General features: G+C 39.8%; 1 protein-coding gene across 3 annotated transcripts; it reads right to left on the bottom strand.

The window, feature by feature from the left end:
- Positions 1-1,456: 1,456 nt before the first annotated feature.
- On the bottom strand, positions 1,457-14,769 carry LOC125253274 (homer protein homolog 1). Of its 3 annotated transcripts, XR_007181400.1 has the most exons (10): positions 14,570-14,769; positions 9,971-10,127; positions 7,149-7,280; positions 6,632-6,724; positions 4,935-5,068; positions 3,887-4,046; positions 3,022-3,132; positions 2,864-2,944; positions 2,199-2,793; positions 1,457-1,749 (listed from the first exon to the last, which is right to left on the bottom strand). XR_007181400.1 is itself a non-coding variant. In XM_048167192.1 (9 exons), exons 1-9 carry the CDS (start codon positions 14,632-14,634, stop codon positions 2,599-2,601), a joined length of 1,128 nt encoding a protein of 375 aa, XP_048023149.1. In that variant the 5' UTR covers positions 14,635-14,769; the 3' UTR covers positions 1,457-2,598. The 3 variants fall into 3 exon arrangements, 2 of the variants coding, with proteins under 2 accessions (XP_048023149.1, XP_048023151.1); XM_048167192.1 differs by having other exon boundaries at positions 1,457-2,793; XM_048167194.1 differs by lacking the exon at positions 14,570-14,769 and adding an exon at positions 13,721-14,450 and having other exon boundaries at positions 1,457-2,793.
- Between the last annotated feature and the right edge of the window lie 338 nt (positions 14,770-15,107).

The raw sequence follows: 15,107 nt of genomic DNA, 5'->3' as shown, positions 1-15,107 counted from the left end.
CACAGGGTGGCGCTGACGTCATCTGCTGATCATCTTTGTTAGTAGGTCTTATCCTTGACACATGTTGCTCATTATTAGTTAATGTTCACTCTTGGGACCTTACTGTAAAGTGTTTCCTGTTTTTGCTCACTATTTCTAATATGGATGTAAACCTGATTTAGTGTCTCGTAATGAATAATTCATTTACTCGTCATCATGTCGATCCAAACCTTTTCTCCAGTGGAACATAAAGCAGATGTTTAGCAGGAAGTTCAAACAAACAGCTCCAGAAGCAACACAAAAACAGAGAGATATCATCTCACCATACCAGTCCTCCATATGATCTGTATTCCTTCTAAGTCACATGACTGATTCGGGTGAGGACCAGAGGAAAAGTGCCACATTTGAACACAAACTGAACGTCATGAAAATAATGTCACAAAACAATCCATATAGTTTATTATTTTTCTTTCCATTGGGACGTGAAATATATGGAAGCTTGTTCCTGCCAATGAGATAAAAAAGTTATATCTCATAATTAGGACTTTTGCAACTTTTTAAATCTCACAATTTTTTTCAAAACTTTTTCTTGCAATTTTGAGTTTATATTTTGCAATTTGGACTTTATAACTCACATTTATTTCACGCAATTGTGAGAAAAAAGTTAAAATGTTTGATAAAAAGTCCCAATTGCAAGAAAAAGTTAAAATTGTTTGATAAAAAGTCGCAATTGTGAGAAAAAAGTCGCAATTGTGAGAAAAAACTTAAAATTGTTTGATAAAAAGTTAAAAAATTGTTAGTCGCAATTGTGAGAAAAAAGTTAAAATGTTTGATAAAAAGTCCCAATTGTGAGAAAAAAAGTTGCAATTGTGAGAAAAAACGTAAAATTGTTTGATAAAAAGTTAAAAAATTTTTAGTCGCAATTGTGAGTTACAATTGTAAAAAGAAAGTTAAAATTTGATAGTCAATTGTGAGAAAAGTTCAAATTTTAAGATAAAAATTCGCAATTGTGAGAAAAAAGTCGTAATTACCAGACAAAACTTAAAATTGTTTGATAAAAAGTTAAAATTGTTAGTCGCAATTGCAAGAAAAAAGTTAAAATTGTTTGATAAAAAGTTGCAATTGTGAGGAAAAAAGTCGCAATTATGAGACAAAAGTTAAAATTGTTTGATAAAAAGTTGAAATTGTTAATCGCAATTATGAGAAAAAAGTTTAAAAGTTTGATAAAAAGTTTCAATTGCAAGAAAGTTAAAATTGTTTGATAAAACAAAACAAACAAAAAATTGCAATTGTAAGAAAAAAGTTAAAATTGTAAGATAAAACGTTGCAATTGCGAGAATAAAGTCAGAACTGTTAGAAGTCAGAATTACTATTTGATTATTTCGTGGCAGAAACGAGCTTCCACAGAAATGTGACACGTTCACTACAAACGTCTGTTCTGGGTTCAGCCTTTCACAAAGAGAAAAACAACACCGTGTTTGACGATTTTTCCACTTTAATTTTACTATAAACTCATAATTACAACTGTGTTGAAGTGTGTGGTTTAATCAATATCATTATTCAAAGGTATCGGAGCCTCACAGTGTCACATGGGCTCATGAATTAAACATAATAATAAAGCCGTCCAGTGTGTCAGAAACTAGCGCAACAAGCCCTTGAAGTTCTTCAAACACACGCGAGAGGATCGTCGTCACACAGTCACTGGTTTTTGGCAATAGTTTCCCACAGTTCGCTACCGCTGATGCGTCTCAGTACCAAAGGCAACTTCCTCTGTACAAGAGAAGAGATTTGGCAAAGAAAAACACTCTCTGCAAAACCAAGTCATGTTTCGATTCCCTTTTGACACGGTTTCCCTTTTAAATAGTTCAAAAATATTGCCAGTTTATCCCCACATTTACAAAACAGCCATATTTCCACATTGCAAATAATAAAAACAAAGGGGGAAAAAATGAAAACAAACATGTTTGTACTTGAAATATCTACGTAATGCAGCCACTGTGATTAGAATATATAGATATATATGAGATTTTTACAATAAATAATCAGAAATCATACAGTAGGAAGTAAACCTCTGCTCTTCATAAAGAACAAAATGTGTAATTTCACCTCAATCCCAAAGAACGGCGCGTCACACGAGTGCACCAAAAATCTGTCATGTTTATATCTAAAAAGATTTGGAAAGGAAAGACGGTTCAGAGTGTGTGTGAGACAGAAAATACCTGATCGTGTTTCTCTCTTGTATTGCTCAGATTGTGGAAGTTCAAGAGTGGAAGAGTGTTTCTGAACGCAGTTCATCCAGACATCATCAGTTCCTGGAGTTTCTATAGAAAACACTGTCAGAGTCAAAAAGTACAAGGTTTTCTCGGACGAAATCCGGAACTCCGTCGTCGGAAACGCAGTCTTTGCATCGTGGGTCGGAAACGGGAGTATAAAATGCGCCACGGATGAGATTCACGGTGTTTGCGTGTGAAATCTGAGATGAGTGAAGGCAATTTCACAGCCCAGTCGAGCCGCGAGTGTGTGTGTCTGTAAACTTCAGGCACGTGTCAGAGGAACCGGTGTGTGTTTGCGTGGACATGCGTGTGCGGTACGAGATGATCACGTGACCGGAGAGCGTCTCTAGCTGCTGCCGTCCTCCAGGAGTCTGGCCAGACTGTCTCTCAGTTCGGTCAGCTCGAAGATCTTCCCGTCCAGCAGCTCCAGCAGCGAGCGCAGACTCTTCCGGAAGCTCTCGCCCTCCTGCCGGCTGCTCTCCAGACGCTCCTCCACATCGGACAGACGCGTCTCCAGCTGCGCGTTCCTCACCTGCGTCTCCTGAGGAAAGGAAACAGGTGAGAAGCGTCTTCGCAGCAGGACTGAAGGAGGCGCCGCTCGCGTTACTCACCTGCAGTTTCTGGGCGAGCGAATCTTTCTGCATTTGCAGCAGGTTGGCGTTCTCGACTTCCTCCTTCAGCTTCTCCAGTTCCTGTGGGGCAGAAATGGGCTCAGCACCACGAGGTTTGTGTGTAAGTCAGCTGATGTGTGTTTGAGTGACCGTCTGACCTCCTCCTTGGCCTTCAGCTCGGCCTCCAGCTCCTCGATGGTCTGGTTCAGCTCCGTCTTCTGTGTTTTGATGCCGGCCGTCTGTCCGCTGACACACTCCAGCTCCGTCACCTGACACACACACACACACACACACACACACACACACACACATTTGTAAACATGCTGCCATTTGCACTTCTGGTTAGATGCTAAACTCATCGTCTCTGAACTTGTACTCGGCACGATGACAGTAAATTTTAATCTTTAATCACAGCAAGTTTCGTACCATTCCAATGAAGTAATAAATTGTAAAAAACAAAAATGCCTGAAGAGCACCAGAGGGGTAACGGTCAGTGTTGTTTCTTGAACAGTTAACCAGAGTGTGTCACCCAAACTTTTCAGTTTTTTCCCAAATCATTCAGCCCTGCAAGCATGAGCTGCACTCAAAAAAAGGTTTTCACCTTCGTAACATTAATCGTCTCGGTCCTCCCTCACAATGAAAAGCTCTGCGATCCTTATTTATTTATGCACGTTCCTCCACCCTAATCTGTGTAAACTCCAGCTGCTTCAGAACTCGTGTTCTTTCCTCCGGCTCTTACAGCGATCACACATTCAAAGCTCTTCATAATCTCACTCATCCTGCTCCTGATCTTCTTCACATCTACAGCCCTCTACATCCCACACTCTCAGAGCTTCACTCCGTTTCTCGTCTTACACGTATCCCAGACCACTATGACATCACAGATAAACTATGACATCACAGAAAAACCACCGTGACATCACAAAGAAACGAAATGCTCTTCCAGAAGAGTCGTGTCGCTCATGTATTGGTGCACCGCCTGAATAACACTGACATGTGAAGAGAAGCTGAGTGCGGCCTGACCCGTTTGTGCAGCCTCTCGGCCTCGTCCTGATACGCCGCCAGCTGCTGCTTCCACTGCTTGACGTTAGCGGTGGACTCGAGCAGCGCGGCCGTCAGTTTAGCGTTGTTTCCCTTCAGAGCCGCCAGCTCGGCCTCCCAGTGTTTGGTGATGGACGTGGAGCTGCGGGAAGACGACAGAGATGAGCGTCCGTTCAACAACAGCATTAACACCCACTTTAGCTGCTTCACACTGGCTTCCAATTCACTACAGGGTCGATTTTAAATGACTCATTTTAGTTTAGAAAGTCCTGCACAATTTGGCTCCCTCTTATTTGATTGATCTTTTGCATTTACATAAACCTCAAAGGAACCGAAGGTCATCAGACCAGATGATTCTAGGACTAGATTAAAAACGTTTTGAGTGGGAATAGCTTTACCTTTATATCTTAGACTTTCACCTACATTGGGTTCTTTTGAAAGAAAACTGAAATTGTATTTATTAGAGTTGGCATTTGGCACATTGAGTGAACAAAGTGGGTTTCTTGCCTATGATTTTAGTTTTATTTGTTATTTATTTCTTCTTGTGCTGTTGGTCTCCTTTAGTTACTATTGTACAGCGCACTGGTCAGCCTGGTGTTGTTTTAATTGTGCTCTATAAATAAAACAAACAAACAAACAGCAGCATTGAAGCAGGGTCGGTGTTCGCCTGTGAGCTGTAGCAGGATCAGATCTACGCTGATGAAGACGAATATACACACACTGATGAAGCTCCACACACGTTTAACATCAAACACTCACGACTGTGAACTTCACTATAATAAGCGTCAAACACTCCCAGTAAAGCTTCTGTTATTGTGACTGTCAGAGACGCCATCGGCTCCAAGCGCTTCTCATGGGCAATGATTTAAGTGCCTTTTCATCCATATTTAATGTCTGTCTAACACAGTGTTTTAATGTAATGTTGTCCAGGGAGGTCAGCGGAGCATGAAATATGGATGAACACATTAATCGACACGCAGACGGCGGCGCTTTCATTTAAAGTAGAGGATGAAGCGCAGGATCGGCTCACCTGTGCGGGAACGGCACGGCGTTGAGCTCCGTGCGGCTCTCGGCGTTGAACGCGGCGTCGGGCGTCACTCTCTCGTCCGTTCCGTTGATGCTCTCTGGAGTCACGGGAGACTGAAGATCGCCCGTCGCCGATTCCTGTCGCAACAAACCAACAAAAAACACAATCACAAACACCTGAAACATCATTCTGACACATTCAGATCAAACCCAAACGTGGCTTTTGCTTGACCAGAAAAATCATGGTTTGGAAAGTGTACAAAGAACGACAGCAGAGATGAATGAAATCTTCAATCACAATCTCGATTCAAACACCCTCAATGACAGCGATTCGACTCTAACCTTTGACAAGTCCGATCACTGCGAACATTCAGATCTCTGATCCAGAGCCGTTGTCATGTACAGGTATGAAACCGCTTCACAAACAGTGTTTTCACAAACAGTTTTTCAGATTGTGACAGAAGGACTGGGATAAAAGTTTATAGTTCAGATATAAACACTGATGTCTACAGTAGTGATCAAAATAGAGCAAATCACCTGTTCAAAGCAACTTGACGCTTCAAATAAAGATTATATCGGTACGCCAGTAGGTGGCGACAAGTGTCATTCAATCATTCATTCAAGAGATTCGTTTAAAAAAACACTGATTCAACCAGTAATGAAACTCTTTATGAGTGAGTCATTGAATCATTCACTCAAAACAATTAATAAATAATAATAATTCAAATGAATAAAACATTATTAAATATTATTAACATTTTGTCAGAATCTAAAGGAAATTATTTTGTTTAGTTGTGTGTTCAGAATCATGGGAGAATTGTGATCTCTGTTTTAAACAAAACAAAACAAAAAATCGTTATACTCTATCTATAGTTTATACTGTATTTGTCCTGTTTGTGTTGATTGTGAAGCACTTTCAGCTTTGGAAAATAATTAAATTAAACGTATTATTATTAATAACCATGTAGCTGAAGAACCATTTATGCATGTTTCGCCCAACGTAAAATAATCTCATTCATCCTGCTGTTCAGACGCAGAGCAAATCAGCATCAAATTCAGTTCAAACACATCGTGTGCTTGATCGTCGTGAGAAATGAATCAGTCTTTACACATCCACAAATATGAACCATTTCTGGAAAAACGTGTTGCTTCTTGGCAGGATGAATCTCTGTTCTAGTAGGAATTATGACATAAAGCACTGACACGATGAAAACATATTCTACAACACAAAACCAATGAATAAAGTTCAGCGGATGTGATAATAATATCAGGGGTGAAAGTTCAGGATCGTCTGCTTCAGTCTTACCTTCGACGCACTCCGGATCTGTTTGTTTCAGAGAATTAAACGACATCATGAGAGAAATGACAACATCTCATGATAATAAAGTGAGCATTAATCACAGTTATCGTCCAGCAGGGGGTGCTAGAGTGTCAGGAAGGACTCGCGTTGGGATTGAAGGGAAGTCTGGGATGGATTGGTTCAGCTGCTGGATCCTGTAGGATGGTTTAACTGGATTGTGGGTCTCACAGGTTGGGTTCGGAGGTTTTGAGGATGTTCTACATGAGCGTTTGATCCTTACCTTTAAGCGCGGAAAGCACGAGACCGGTTTGCGCTTGAGAGACATGTGATTGAGGAAGTAAATAGTTTGACAAGTACAGCAGAAGTTCAGACAGGTTCATGTGGTTTGGTGCGGTTCATACCTGTGAGGGCGAGCTGGTCAACTCCATCTTCTCCTGAGATTTCTCTTTCGCCAACCGCGCGGCTTCTTTGAACTCTGCGAACTTTTCAGCAAACTACAGACAGACGGAAAACAACACAGACACGTCAGCTGGACGATTCAGTTCTGATCTCGAGTCAATCTGACTCGACTCTTTGATGGATTACACGAGACATGATTCACTTCAGTAAGTTGTTCTGTATCTTTCAACATTGCTTCTGCTGTTCATTCATGTTTATTTCGGTCCAGCGGTCTGTCAGCACACATTAAAGAGCCACAAAAACACATTTATTGACTGAATTTAGTAATTAAAGAACTTGAACGCTGAGATTTTGTTTTATATCAAAAAGTATCAAAGATTATTGTAAATACTGGATGGCAGGAGCTACAAATAATGTTTAGAGCATCAGCTGAAAACAACATCAGTCTTTGGATTGAAGAATCTGCATGAGAATTGACTGAAATCATTGTTGTCATAATGAGTGAGAAGCAGCTCTGACTTTGCTGAGATGAGCCTCGGAGGAGAAGCCGAGGCCGTAGACGGTGTTGGCCCGACTGTCGGCCCACTGCCCGAACTTGTGCGAGGTCTTGGTGAAGGTCATGTTGGGGGTGATGGTGCTGTTGATGATGGCCTGCAGGACACAGAACATCATGTTCACATTCATCAGCGCTCCTGATGAAGGTTCGGTTATGATCTGTCAGTCCAAAACCGATTATTCGTGTATCTGATTGGATCCTGATCTACACACGGTGCATCACAAATGTTCAGATCTGATTTGTGTGTCTCGTGACGCGCTTTCATTTTCCGGAATATCTGCATTGGTTTCTATGGCAATGACGTTGCGTTGGTAGGCGACCAAAAACAACAACAAACAGCAACAAGATGTAGCGGACTGCAATGCAGATGTTGTCTTATTTACATTAGGCTTGCTGCGATAGTCGTGTTCAGCACCGCCCCCACCGTCATTTAGATTATTTACAGTAATAAAAATCATTTAGTTCAGTCAGAGAACAGACACTACAATTAAAAACTGAACGCATCTGCTCGATTCAGCGCGAGTCGCAGCACAGATCAGCAGCAGGAGTCAGATTTCATTTATGGGACTGGGATAAAAGTTTATAGTTCAGATATAAACACTGATATCTACAGTAGTGATCAAAATAGAGCAAATCACCTGTTCAAAGCAACTTGACGCTTCAAATAAAGATTATATCGGTACACCAGTAGGTGGCGACCTGTGACTGTTAAAAAATGTATCTGTGATGGAATCATTCATTCAAGAGATTCGTTTAAAAACACTCATTCAACCAGTAATGAAACTCTTTATGAGTGAGTCATTGAATCATTCACTCAAAACAATTAATAAATAATAATAATTCAAATGAATTAAACATTTTTAAATAGATTGCAGCAATTAACATTTTGTCAGAACCTCTAGTAAATTATTTTGTTTAGTTGCGTTGGTAGGCGTACGCCAAAAACAACAACAAACAGCAACAAGATGTAGCGGACTGCAATGCAGATGTTGTCTTATTTACATTAGGCTTGCTGCGATAGTCGGTGTTCAGCACCGCCCCCACCGTCATTTAGATTATTTACAGTAATAAAAATCATTTAGTTCAGTTAGAGAACAGACACTACAATTAAAAACTGAACGCATCTGCTCGATTCAGCGCGAGTCGCAGCACAGATCAGCAGCAGGAGTCAGAGAGGAGCCGACTGACGAGACGATGGCGGAAGATTCGGTTTCAAAGTGAAATGTAAAAGTGGCTATTTGGCAATATTTTGGATTTAAACCCAGTGCTAACAGCAAACCTGCAAAGGGTTAGTTGTGTTTTTCTAGTTACTGTGTTTTCATAATAATAATAATAATAATAATAATGAACCAACCATTCAACCGACTGCCCCCGAATTGGTGCTAATCTGAAAGTGAAAGTAAAATGCGCACGTCCGCACGGGCATTCATAGCGGTGCGTGTCCGTTTCAGTTCATCGACTGAGAACACTTGCTCTGCTCCGCACTGTTGTGAATGCCTTTACTTTCACTTTCAGATTAGCGATTTAAAAGCGGTGTAATTTACATCATGACGATGTGCAGTCGCTGCGCTGGACTACTTGCCGTCGTCTCCACCGGTCTCAACACGTGTCCATCATATTGTCATTTTCTGCTCAACAACACAAACTTGTTTCTGCAGCGACTTTCAGCACATTTTCCTAAAACAACATCTGACATGTTTACGTTTTACATGACAGAGAAAGAGACAAAGCTTGCAAAAGTGCAGTCTGAAAACTGATTTCCAGAAATGAGATTTGAATAGGATTTCAAAACATATGAATGTAGCGGATTTGCACAAATCTTGATTTTTTTAGTCATTAAAGGGTTAGTTCACCCAAAAATGAAAATTCAGTCATTAATTACTCTCCCTCATGTCGTTTTACACCCGTAAGACCTTCATTCATCTTCAGAACGCAAATTAATATATTAATATTATAAAGCCACGAGAATATTTTTGGTGCGCCAAAAAACAAAATAACGACTTATTATAGTGATGGCCGATTTCAAAACACTGCTTCAGGAAGCTTCGGAGCGTTATGAATCAGTGTGTCGAATCATGATTCGGATCGCGTGTCAAACTGCTGAAATCACGTGACTTTGGCGCTCCAAACCGCTGATTTGACACGCTGATTCATAACGCTCCGAAGCTTCCTGAAGCAGTGTTTTGAAATCGGCCATCACTAAATAAGTCGTTATTTTGTTTTTTTGGCGCTCCAAAAATATTCTCGTGGCTTTATAATATTAATATTGAACCACTGTACTCACATGACCTGATTTAAATATGTTTTTAGTACATTAATGGATCTTGAGAGAGGAAATGTCATTGCTGGCTATGCAGGCCTCACTGAGCCATCGGATTTCATCAAAAATATCTTAATTTGTGTTCTGAAGATTAATGAAGGTCTTACGGGTGTGGAACGACATGAGGGTGAGGAATTAATGACAGAAATTTCATTTTTGGGTGAACTAACCCTTTAACACTCTCTAAATACGGTCAGGTTCCTATCAGATAAGCACAAAAATCAGATTTGGACTGACAGTGTGAACGAGGCTTTTAAGAGTAAAGAAAGTTTAAGGAATAAATGGAAGAAATATTCATCAATTCATTAAACAAGACTTATTATCTTTATTCATTTTGCTTTTCTAGTAAATATATCTTGATTTAAGAATGTGTGTTTATTTGTGCTGGTTTTTGCAGTGCATGACTTCATGAACAACGGGATCTCAGCAGGACTTTAAGTACTTGGGCTGATCAAGCGGCCTGACCTTTGACCCGTCGAGGCTGATGATGCGGTAGACGTTGCGGGTGCTGTCGTAGAAGTACGAGACGGTGACGGCGTGTTTGCTGGTGGGAACCCAGTTCTTCTTGGTGTTGGGGTCGATCTGGAAGACGTGCGCTCTGGTGCTGAAGATCGGCTGCTCTCTGCAGGAAACACAAACCACAGCCCCCGTTACCCACAATCCTCCCTCACATCAGCTGACAGATCCGATCCACACAGTCAGATTAGGACTCGTCCTGGATTATGAAGGATTTTCTGTGAGAATGACTATTAACACATCGCTTTAGTCCAGGACTAGAGTTAATCTGTGTCTAGATAAGAGCCGCGTTTGTTATCAGTTTATCTGGCCGGTGCCGTCTGCCACGAGCGGACGCACGGAAATCCCAGCATGCAAAGCGAGCTTCCCTGTTCCTCATCTTATCTGCTTTATCCCAGCGACCGCAGACGCTCACATACAGTTAATCACAGCCGATCACGTTCTGTTCAGTGAATCGCTGGAGGACGAGGAGGAAAGGAGTGAATGTGGGTCAGACGGATCGAGTCTCCGGAGTCTCACGGCTCTTGTTTAACGGCACACACTCGTTTATCCTGTAATTAATCACATTAACACACATCTCTGTCGGGATCTTTAAGAGCTGAAATGGACAATCCTTGTTTTTTATGGAATATTGCAGCGTTTATTCCAAATGATTTGTATGATGATGGAGAAACGGTAATAAAGTGTGACGAGATTCAGTTCATAACAGACTGACGGAGCTGTGAGACGTGTGTGTGTGTGTGTGTGAGTGTGTGTGTGTGTGTGTGTGTGTGTGTGTGTGTGTGTGTGTGTGTGTGTGTGTGTGTGTGTGTGTGTGTGTGTGTGTGTGGTCTGGAGGAAATCAGCTCTTATCACACACGGCTATCACTGAATTTGACTACAACACACTGAGGCATTGTTCAAACACGTGTGTGAGTCTCTCTCTCTCTCTCACACACACACACACACACACACACACACACACACAGATAAAAGTCAAACTGGCTGATGAGGCTTTGACATCAGCAGTTCTAACACACACACACACACACATTGTGTTAATGAACACACACACACACACAGGCCAAGGGTGAGCCGGTCCATCTGCTCACAGTGCAGTCACCATCCAACCAATCACACGCCGGCACAAACATCTAAACATGTCATTTCCAGCACTGCTGTGGAAGCAGGTTTTCTTTCATTCATGTGAAAGATTTCCTCTGAATAAGGAGATCTGAACGGATTCATCAGAGGACATCTGTTCATTCTGATCGTAACAGCAGCGATTCACAATCAGCACTTCACTTTATTTACATACACTGCATTTAACAGAAATCTTAAAAACGAACCTTCTTTACCTGCATGTCATGTGACCCAGAGCACCGTGAAAGTTATTGATTATTGAAGTACAAACTTCAAATATTTGGGCTCACACGGGTTCAGAGCCGATCACACCTCCGATAAACTTCACCGTGACATCATCACGCAGAGTGATGACATCATCTGGGGCTGAGCCAATCGGCCTGCGTTCGGCTGCTCGAGAGAAGCACACTTCAGATACCGCTGCTATTTTTGGCCCTGCTCCTGGAACACTGCCTCGCTCCGGCCGGGAAAGTGGAGGGAAAACAGCCCAACATAACATAACACCGACACGCTGCGTATGACTGACCTCATGACCACTGAGCTCAGGACTGACCAGCACACCTCGCCTCATGTGCTTCCCTCAATCAGAAGATGAAACTGACAGACTAACTCATGCATGAAAGCCAAAATACTGATACAAGTCATAATTATGACGGTCAATTTCTACTTTTTATGTCATAATTATGATGGTCAATTTCTACTTTTTATGTCATAATTATTACGTCAATTTCTACTTTTTATGTTATAATTATGATGGTCAATTTCTACTTTTTATGTCATAATTATGATGGTCAATTTCTACTTTTTATGTCATAATTATGATGGTCAATTTCTACTTTTTATGTCATAATTATTACGTCAATTTCTACTTTTTATGTTATAATTATGATGGTCAATTTCTACTTTTTATGTCATAATTATTACGTCAATTTCTACTTTTTATGTCATAATTATGATGGTCAATTTCTACTTTTTATGTCATAATTATGATAGTCAATTTCTACTTTTTATGTTATAATTATGATGGTCAATTTCTACTTTTTATGTCATAATTATGATGGTCAATTTCTACTTTTTATGTCGTAATTATGATGGTCAATTTCTACTTTTTATGTCATAATTATGATGGTCAATTTCTACTTTTTATGTCATAATTATTACGTCAATTTCTACTTTTTATGTCATAATTATTACGTCAATTTCTACTTTTTATGTCATAATTATTACGTCAATTTCTACTTTTTATGTTATAATTATGATGGTCAATTTCTACTTTTTATGTCATAATTATGATGGTCAATTTCTACTTTTTATGTCATAATTATTACGTCAATTTCTACTTTTTATGTCATAATTATTACGTCAATTTCTACTTTTTATGTCATAATTATTACGTCAATTTCTACTTTTTATGTCATAATTATGATGGTCAATTTCTACTTTTTATGTCATAATTATGATGTCAATTTCTACTTTTTATGTCGTAATTATGACGTCAATTTCTACTTTTTATGTCATAATTATTACGTCAATTTCTACTTTTTTATGTTATAATTATGATGGTCAATTTCTACTTTTTATGTTATAATTATGATGGTCAATTTCTACTTTTTATGTCGTAATTATGACGTCAATTTCTACTTTTTATGTCATAATTATTACGTCAATTTCTACTTTTTATGTCATAATTATTACGTCAATTTCTACTTTTTATGTCATAATTATTACGTCAATTTCTACTTTTTATGTCATAATTATGATGGTCAATTTCTACTTTTTATGTCATAATTATTACGTCAATTTCTACTTTTTATGTTATAATTATGATGGTCAATTTCTACTTTTTATGTCATAATTATGATGGTAAATTTCTACTTTTTATGTTATAATTATTACGTCAATTTCTACTTTTTATGTTATAATTATTACGTCAATTTCTACTTTTTATGTCATAATTATTACGTCAATTTCTACTTTTTATGTCATAATTATGATGGTCAATTTCGACTCTGTATGTCAATTACGATGGTAAATTTCTACTTTTTATGTCATAATTATTACGTCAATTTCTAACTTTTCATGTCATAATTACGATGGTAAATTTTAACTTTTTATGTCATAATTTTGATTTTTTTTGTCATGATTATGACATAAAAGTTGAATGATGACAGTCAAACTCCTCCAAGACTAGAGCATCCACGCGACGGTATCACGGTACACACACGGTAACACCGCGGTATTATTCTATGAACGATCTGAGAGTAAATATGACAAGAGTTTATTTGTCAAAGTACCTAAAAACCCATTTCTGCCACATAAGAAAACACAATCATGCTGTGATAAATCATAATTATGACAAACTAAATAATAACGATGACATGGGAAGCCATAATTATGATATGAAAGTCGAAATAATTTCTGTTATCTATCATTTCTATTTCTGACTCGTCACAATTCGACTTTTCGTCTAACAATATGTCATAATTATGACTGACCAAAGCGTGATTGTTTTCTCATGAGGCAGAACGAGCTTCCACAGCAGCTGGAGTAAAACACAGTAGAATCATGGTAACATACCCCATTTTGCTGGCTCACAGATCTGTTTTCTGCTGATTTGCTCGCGATTCTCTCGAATGTGATTCAGTCCGTGAATCGAGTCGCTCCGCTCGCGCGCTGACGCTTGACGCCGCGGTTCATGGTGAGGAATTAGACGCGCAGATGATCAACACATCGCGTGCAGATGCAGACGCGCAGTGATGCTGAACACCAGCAGTCTCTCAGCATCTCCTCCCGCAGCGATCAGGCGATTTCACCGCGATCAATCAGATGATTTATCCCAGCTCTCTCACATCTGTCTCTCCCTCCTTCTGTCTGTCATCTCATTTATCATCTCCGCTTCGCCGCACGACGTCATCACGCACTCGCGTCACTCTGCTTCGCGCTGAACTCTGACATCACGGACAGTACAGTACACGTGTTCCGTCACTTCCGGCCGTCACCCTGACACACAGTGGGCAGCTTCCGACACGAGAGCTTCAAATACTGCATGTTGTGTGTCATGGTATCGCACAGGAACAGCTTTAGTGGAGCTTCACGAGATTTAAAGTCAGTAAAGGCGATCATAACACTCACATCCAGTGCGTCTGCTTCTGCCCTCTAGTGGACACGAGCCGGAAATGCAACACACGATTAATTTGTCCATTCATCATGTTATGGTCAAAAATTCAGTTTGAAATCCTTGTAAATAGTAGCCTAATTAGGCTGAATAATATTCAAGAGAGATAAAACTAAAAAAAAAATAAAAAATTCTGTCATCATTTACAAACACACACACACACTCTCTCTCTCTCTCTCACACACACACACACACACACACACACACACTCTCAGTTTCTGATTTCACCTGATCTTGTGTTACACACTCACACATAACTGCAGTGACAGACATCAGCAGGTGACGCAGAATCAGGAACCCTGCATCTGTTTTTCATCACACATGAACAGATTTAAATGCATCTTTAGACTTTCAACAGGTTCAGATTGATTTTCTTTTCTTCGCACACATTTTCACCAGTTTATACACTCACAAAAGCAATTCAATATTTTACAACTGAGCAGAATAAGAATGTATTTACAGCAGAAATTTCACAATTCTTACACTTTCCACAACCATGTGAACTCTAAAAAGTTCACAAGAGAATCTCTCGTTGGGAAAATGTGCGATTCAAAATAAATCTAAAGATGTAAAAGCAAATAAAATCAGCTTTTGCACTGATTTACCGCTGCAACACAACACCCAAAAACAGCCTTTCAGAAGCAACCGGATCTCAGGGTGACGCCGCTGATGCCGTACTTCATTCTGATTGGTCTGTTGACTTCTGCAGTTTAATGGTGATAAACATCTACGAAGAGTCTGTTTCCCCTGAACTCGTCGTGACCCGCAGCGCCTCCAAGAAGCTCACGT

The sequence above is a fragment of the Megalobrama amblycephala genome, linkage group LG18, assembly GCF_018812025.1.
Source record: "Megalobrama amblycephala isolate DHTTF-2021 linkage group LG18, ASM1881202v1, whole genome shotgun sequence".
Classification (NCBI taxonomy): domain Eukaryota; kingdom Metazoa; phylum Chordata; class Actinopteri; order Cypriniformes; family Xenocyprididae; genus Megalobrama; species Megalobrama amblycephala.
Note: the sequence above shows the minus strand (reverse complement) of the source record. Positions and strands in the feature narration are given on the sequence as shown.

Bases quoted from the DNA above. Each gene is read 5' to 3' on its own strand.
- LOC125253274 (XM_048167192.1), bottom strand. From the start codon at position 14,634: ATGAAAAACAGATGCAGGGTTCCTGATTCTGCGTCACCTGCTGATGTC. The intron at 4,047-4,934 runs GTGAGCCGATCC...GTCTTCCCGCAG, and splicing joins GCCGTGCCGTTCCCGCACAG to CTCCACGTCCATCACCAAAC. The intron at 2,945-3,021 runs GTCAGACGGTCA...TCTGCCCCACAG, and splicing joins AGCTGAAGGCCAAGGAGGAG to GAACTGGAGAAGCTGAAGGA.